Source organism: Mercurialis annua, linkage group LG7, assembly GCF_937616625.2.
Source record: "Mercurialis annua linkage group LG7, ddMerAnnu1.2, whole genome shotgun sequence".
NCBI classification, from domain to species: domain Eukaryota; kingdom Viridiplantae; phylum Streptophyta; class Magnoliopsida; order Malpighiales; family Euphorbiaceae; genus Mercurialis; species Mercurialis annua.
The window spans coordinates 34895488-34903299 of record NC_065576.1 but is presented as its reverse complement, the minus strand read 5'-3'; the positions used below and the strand labels follow the sequence as shown (position 1 = coordinate 34903299).

At 31.6% G+C, this 7812-nt stretch overlaps 1 protein-coding gene across 1 annotated transcript; it reads right to left on the bottom strand.

Moving 5' to 3' along the window:
- Positions 1–1955: 1955 nt before the first annotated feature.
- LOC126657796 (E3 ubiquitin-protein ligase CHIP) lies at positions 1956–6756 on the bottom strand. Its single transcript, XM_050352572.2, has 8 exons — positions 6366–6756; positions 6197–6264; positions 6029–6092; positions 5275–5346; positions 2826–2959; positions 2524–2677; positions 2343–2453; positions 1956–2258 (listed from the first exon to the last, which is right to left on the bottom strand). The coding sequence occupies exons 1-8, from the start codon at positions 6480–6482 to the stop codon at positions 2127–2129; spliced, it is 852 nt and encodes a 283-aa protein (XP_050208529.1). The 5' UTR covers positions 6483–6756; the 3' UTR covers positions 1956–2126.
- Positions 6757–7812: the final 1056 nt, after the last annotated feature.

The window sequence follows — 7812 nt, the reverse complement described above, 5'->3', positions numbered from 1 at the left end:
TATTTTTTCGAAAAATGACTTATTCCGAGAGATATATTTATATTGAAAAATATCTTTGTTTCAAAAAATAGTTTTTTTCCTGAAAAATACTTTTTTTGGAAAATATTTTTTCTGAAAAATATTTATTTCAAATATCTCACCTTATATTTTATTTTGGCTTTTTTTTTTGTGTTTTGGTGACCCAACCCAACACTGCACAAACAAATTATAATTCAAAATTGTCCTACCCAAAATTGCCCGAATTCAAATAAACTCATCTAAATCCATCCAAAAACACCCAATCGCCACCTCTATTTTATATACAATTAACGCTCGATATACAAATTCATGTAAGCTTAATTGCAAAACCAACTAATTATGATAAACTATGATATTATATCACTTATTTTGAAGAAATGCTTTTAAAAAATCAAACCAGGACGAAGCCATTTTTTAGAGCAAAACAACTTTTTCAATCATAGGGTCAATATGATAGAAAAAAAAAAGATTAGAACATACGCTTAATAAAAAGAAACTAAAATTAGAATGACAACATACAAAAAGATTATATGTTTTAATTTTTGGAATTCTTCCATCCAAGGTATACACACTTTCCATGAACTATAAAATCACTCAAAACAAAACAACAAACTAAACACTTATCGATCAAAACCCATTTTATATATTATACAAAAATTTAGTAACAAAGATTGTACAAAATAAAAAAAATGATGTATCAAAACGCACCTTCATCCAATAATCAGAGACAGTTGCACAGCTTTTTACCAAATAAATATCAAAATTTTGATTAAGTTTTCTTTTTTTAGTATCATATTTAGAGAATGATTGAGATAACTATTTGATTTAGATCGAGAGACTTCGTTTTTTTAGGGTTTAACTCAACAAATTACGTAGTTTAACTTAGTAAAACAAACAGTAAGTAATTTTATTCATGACATAACTATTCGATTTAGAACATGAGACTACTACTTCCATGTTAACTCAGTAAATTGATTAGTTTTTTACTCAATAAGATAAGTAGTAAGTAATTTTATTGATTTAAAAAATAAAATTTAAATTAAATAGTTTAACAGAAGTGGCAACTAATAAGAATGCTCGATTTTGTAACAATCAATGAGAGGGCTCCGTTGGTCCTCTCAATTATATAAGTATATAGATTACGTGTTATATATGATAGCCGATCTAATGTGTGACCAAAAAAAAAATCCACTATTTCAATTTGAAAGCATATTACATTAACATTTTATTTATCTATTTTGCATATGTTAGACAACAAAAATACTTTTAACATGTACGAACAAACTTATTTTTAGAGGATGAAAGATTCATGTTTTGGTAAGAAAAGAGAAAAATCCCTAACTAAATCATATTCCTTCTGTTCCATTTTATATATCATTTTTTACACTTTTTGATATCTCAAAAAAATATCATTTTATATTATTAAAACTATTTTCTCTTTTTTACTCTTAACATTAATGAATTTGCTAGATATAAATTAATAATACGTTTGACTATATTATATTTTCAAGATAAAAAAAAAGGGTATAAAAGAAAATTACTCTATCACATTTAATATATTCTTAATATGTGTAAAATGAATATATGAGAAACAAAATGAGACGAAGGGAGTATGTATTATATTAAATTTCTATCAGTTAATTACAAAACACCTATAACATGCATTAATCGTCCAACAGGTGACATATAATCACACTTGATATAAGAACAAAATTTCGTTAAAGAATCCACAGCTACTACTAAAATTAATCCACAACTGCCCCATCTCTTCATCCATAATTGGCACAGCATCACTAAGCTAAAAATTACTCATTTCTCAAGTTGACATTTTCAAAGAAACACAAAATGAAAAAGACAATGAAAATTCCATTGTTAAACCGAATAAATAACTATATGATATGAGCATGGCGCGTAACTGTACAATTTGAAAGATGGAGTTCTCGTACAACTAAGATGGCATCATATACCGCACTTTGAAGCACGTACAAAAAGTTACATTCGGAATATGATGCGCACAAGAAATGCTAGCAAAAAGTGTTTTTTTTTAATCTTTGATAGAATGAGCTTTGCTATTACTATTATCAATGTCTATGAGCAACCTTAAAAAATTAACCTGAACCTACCTTGTAAGCCCAGCCATGTTTGTCCAGATATGCTTGAACTGCTTCCTTTATCGCCAAGTTTGGAATTAACTGAGATGGAGCTAGAGGTTCCCGTGTGACTGGATCAAAATTGCCCACCTAATTTAAAATGAAGATCGTGATTAGGGCAAATAACTTAAATCAGATAGAAGGCATGTACTATATTCAGCGGCAAATTCAAACCTTCCGAAGATGCTCAAGGATGACTGCTCTTTCATATGAAATACCACTCGGAGTGATGACAGGATCACGGAAAATATCAAGTGTAATTTTACAACATAGGTAATCAGGAACCTGAAATTTTTTCAATTTCCGTAAACCAGAGGATACCAAAGTGACGTAAAGAAATCAAGCTAGATACTACCTCGGCCGGAATATCATCCTCGGCAGCTTTATTAAACACGCGTCCTAAATCTTCCAATTGTTTCGAATGGGCAGCATTCATGTCATCCAAGAATCCTTCTGTTTGGCCATTATCTAGGAAACATTTTTCCTTAAGAGCATTATCACATGCTTCTCTGAGCAAAACACGAGTGAATCACGTAAATCGTAATTAGTAAACATCAAAATAATGCAAACAAATGGTTGCTGCCTAAGCATTGAAATGCAAAAGCTTAATTCCATCATAAGAAAGCCATGCTCACTGGACTCACTGCGACTACATACTTCAAGCTTTGGAGTTCCCATGAACGCTTAGTAGATGTTTGCTCCCACTCCATGTATTTTGCTTTAGCTAGTTCCTGCCAGATCTCTTCTACCATATAACTCGTTAAGTCTGCACCCCTACCAAGATCCAAAGCCTGTAAAATTCAAAGTGATCAGATCTTCATTAACAACATTACTTGACTAGCAGTCTAAAATCAACAGAGTTAGATGTAATAAACAGAGGAAGCTAAATTATGTAACTAGCTCATCTAAGCTACAACGAAAGTAGCTAGCACACCATCAATTAAGTCCAACATGGACTTACAGGCAACACACATGTCTTCCATTGGAAGAGCCAAGGTCCCTAGAGAATGTTGCAGCACCAAGTCAGCCTTCTGAAATTTAAGACACTACTTGCCCCTTTCAAAGGGTAAAATATCTGCCTATGTTTATGCAAGGATGGAACATCATAAACCTCTATCAAATCGACTGTAGGTTTACTAAACACAAGCAGACAGTACTACAAAAAGAATTAAAAGTAGCAACCAGATTAAATTCTATCAATTTTAAATTAAAAATCAAACAGTTAGAAAAAATCAACACGTCATTACAGGAATTCCCCTGTCGCAGGAATAATTCTGATTGCATAATCAACTAGAGAAACTAGATAGATAAAGCAGTAAATGCATCCCACTATTTTTAAACTTGCATTGCATCAAAACAAATCTATGCAAGTAAGTTTTGAATTTACGTGTTTATTGGTGTCCAACGCTGCAAATAAAATGACCAACTATACCTTTGCAACTTTTACAAGACATCAATACTGAACCAACATTGAAATTGAGTAACACTATATTTTTAATTAATATTCTGTTTCACTTTCATTTATTTCTCTTAGTCATAATTGATTTAAGATTCATTTCTTCCCTTCCTGCTCATTTTCTCCTTAAGTTCTTAATACGACTTCTTCTGTTATCACAGAAAGATACAAGAAAGTCTATGATCCTTACATGTATTTTGCCCTTTGGATCAATACAGCTTTCTAGTACATATTTTACCCGCATGCTCCTTTGACTTAGTTAGAAGACAGACATGAGGGAATTCTACAGCAAACTTTTAGGGACAAGAGTTGAAGTTTGAGCATTACTAACATCAAAAGAGTTTCTGCTTTAGATAGCTGGATATGACATAAATTGGTCAACTAAACCTAGATGCCTCACAACTCATCAAGGATCCTAAACTAAATACATAGGCATGATCAACAACTAATTTCGATAACAATAAATAAATGGGTACAGCCCCTAATTTTCGTACTTACTTTTGCCAAAGTACAAACATTTGAGGCAAAAATTGAAACTGACCCTATTCAGAGTAATTAGTCTAAATTACAGAAAATTGCCTATAATTTAATTTTCAAATTTTACTGAAATAATATTTCAGAAGTCCTTTTAATTTGTCTAAAGTCTTATTTAGAGTCCTACTTGGTTTTAAATTTTTACAGTAGATTAATAAAATTTTTCTAGTTAAGGATTAATAATTCAAGTAGTATTAGGATTCCTTTTGAGGCTATAATACACTTTACCTTGTATTATTTTATTTACCAAGAAAGGAATACTCACTCCGTCCAAATTGATAGGCAGTATTTGCCTTTTCTTTGTCCCAAATTATAGGCAATCCATTATTAATTAAGTGCTCAAGTGACATATACACCCTTTTAGTTAGTACACCAGCAGATTCCATTATAAATACAAGTACACATAGGTTACATTCTTCATTATTAATTTTGCACAAAAAACATAACCACTATACACATAAAATGCATTAAAACGAAAATGTATAATCTGGTTTCTGTTCTAGTGGGTGAGTTATTAATAAAGGTTGATTGTAAATGGTTTTATTTTGGTTTAGACAGTGCAGTTCCCAAAACGAAGTTACAATCATTATAAATATATAACATAAAATAAAATAACACTCATTAACTAAGGGTAAATAAGGCATTTTACCTAGACAAATTAAATTTCTTAATACCGGTGTTTGTCCTTAACTAAACTACATATCAATTTGGAACGGAGGAAGTAATAAAGTTCAGGCTTATGCTATTTGAAACCCTAAACCCTAAAGAGTGACTCAATTTACCCAAAAACTGTAGCAGATATTGCCTTGATGTGTGACTGCTCATTCAAGATGCGATTTTAAAAGAACTGTCTTTTTTTTTAATTTTCTATCCATCCAAATCTGAAATCCAATGATTTTATTGATTCTACCATATCAAAACTACTACCTTCTGCAAAAAGACACATATAATACTAACTCTAAGCTTTCCTACATCAGCAACAACGTAATAATGTGAAGAAAAACTTAATCTCATGATATAAGGAATTACAGCACGAAAACAACCAAATTTTTTAATTTAGAAGAAACATCAAAATTCAACTCGGGAAGCCTCAAGATGAAAAAAAAGAAAGATTACCTTTTGCAATTCCTTTACTCCTTCAGCAAATTCATTCTTCTGCATTGATGCAAGCCCCAACATATAATGCGCCTATCACATGCCAAAACAAAGGTAAATTAGACATTGTCGCAACAAACTAGATATGAAAAAATAACACAAAACAACAAATGCAGGTTTAGGTGTATCTATACAAGACTAGAAATTTTAAAATGAATCTTATTAATTATGTTACCAAAAAGCTACAGAAATGTAGCAAATACTTAGAAGCTAGCAATAAAATGCTTGGCTTAACGCATATCGGGGTCCTTCCACTATCACACTTTTAGCGATTGAGTCCATGTACTAAAATACGTCCACAATCCACATAGGCTTCCTATCCTATCGATTTCATCCAAATTAAGTCTTTCCATCCACTCAAACACATTGAGTTTATCTCTAAGAAAATGGATGGAAGGACTCAATAATCAATATGTTTGCAATTGATAGTGTAGCGATCAAATGTGGACATTTTTTAGTAAATGGACTCATTCGTTAAAAAGGGACCCAGATATGCATTATACCAAAATGCTAAACATACATGATGAACTGATTTAGTATGTTACTCACTCAAAGCAACTTTTTACCCTTAAATATATTCAGGCTTGCATAAAATCATATGGTTCGAGTTTACCCTTAAATATATTCAGGCTTGCATAAAATCATATGGTTCGAGTTTACATTCTTGCTCATAAGTATTCAGCAAAGAAAAGAATTGGAATGAGAAGGTGAATACCTTGAAAGAATTGTTGTCAAGCTGAATCGCTTTTCGACAATCCTCTTCAACTCTTTCCCAATCACTGAATTGAACAATCAAAACCACCCAAAAACAACGAAAAGAAAGACATTTAGTAGTGTTAAAAGTAAATTAACCATATAAACAGGACTTAGTGATCATACTTACTTGCGTTTCCGGTGGCATAAAGCCCGATTGGTCCAATAAACAGGCACATTAGGGCACAAAGTGATTGCCTTTAAAAAAAAACATACAACAATTAAACAATTCAATCAAAAAACAGTCAAATTTAAAAGATTGAACTAATCAGAAACCCTAAAGATAGAAAGAAAGAAACCTCAGTATAAGCATCTATAGCAGCACCAAATCGTTCTTTTCTAAAATAGCTATTACCGTCGGTTTTCAACTGCTCCGCCTGCTTCCCCGCCGCACTTAATGCAGCTCCTCGTCTCATTCTTCGTCTTCTTCTTTGTATTTTTTGGTTCAATCTCTAAAAATTGAACAGTTTGTGTATGATTTTCTTGAGATTCTTGACGTGTGAAATTGGAAATGGAAATTTTGAATTTGAAAAAAGTGAAGAAATATAAACAGAGAGCGAATTAGGATTGACTTCAATTCAAATTTAATCGAAATGACATTGATTTTTGGAAGGGAAGGGAAAGGATCGTCAGAATTGTGATTGAGGCTACTTGTTTGTGACTTTGGTTAGGTCACAGCTTCATTTTTATTGGATGAGTTTGGACTGTTGCTGCTGTTACATATAGAGATGACAAGCGTATTAGTATTACTAGGATTATTTTAGGTTTTAAGATTTACTAAATTCGAATTGAATTAATTATATAAAAAAAAAAATCGAATTGAATTATCGCACTAAAGCATCTCTTAGACTTAGACATTGTATAATTTAAAAAGATAATGGTAAATAAATTTATAAATTATATATGTTTTTTTAATTTAATTACGAATTTTAAAATATTTTAACTATATTCAAAAAATTTATTCTTTTCCAATCTGATGCATATGTTGATGTAACACTTATTTGTTGGTATGATTTTGCCAAGGTGGACATCATTTTTAGCAGCCACGTCATCATATGTTGTGACCTCGTGTATCTGTTGGAACAATTGCTGTTTGAAACTTTAAATTCTGAAAAAACTGAGTCGCAGACTAAATCGCTTTTTTCAGACGTGTCGCGGCTCAGTTCGAAGTTGCAAAGCTGACGATCAACCACGTCGTCCGTAGAATAAAACAGCCGAACAGTACTGTCACCATCGCACTGTGGTAACAGCTTAATAACACTAATTCGTATTGCTCTAGAACAAAAAAATATAGCACAACATGTGTGTTTTCTTAACTTAAGAAATGATCTTTGATTTTCGGTGCAAAAAACAAATAAGAGGAGAACCTCACTTAATAGGAAAACAAGAAGGGGACAAAAAATTAACATCAATAAATTTGAAATCTGTTTCCATAGAAATAAAGACAGTCAAACGAAATTAAATAAGAAAGAGCTGATTAAGGATTATGTCTATTGCAGAAAATAAAATAAAAACGTTATAAAAAAATATAGTGCTCGAACCAACTAGATCAAGTCGGACGATGCGCGCGTGTGGTAAATCGGTAAGGATTTAACTCTTAATTCACTTACAAAATTGGGTATCCCTTGGCAGGTTGCTGCTTTGCGCACATATTATTTGAAGTATGCCTTATTGGTACGATACTTTCAGAATACAGGATCAATTCACCCCCTTAACTTGGCACGAAAAATTAAAGAAGCCTAAATT

What these genes read in the sequence shown, in the direction of transcription:
- LOC126657796 (XM_050352572.2), bottom strand. Translation starts at nt 6,482, where the DNA reads ATGAGACGAGGAGCTGCATTAAGTGCGGCGGGGAAGCAGGCGGAGCAG. An exon ending in TTATGCCACCGGAAACGCAA is followed by an intron (nt 6,093 to 6,196) that starts GTAAGTATGATC and finishes TGTTCAATTCAG; the next exon opens with TGATTGGGAAAGAGTTGAAG. An exon ending in TGGGAACTCCAAAGCTTGAA is followed by an intron (nt 2,678 to 2,825) that starts GTATGTAGTCGC and finishes TGTTTTGCTCAG; the next exon opens with AGAAGCATGTGATAATGCTC.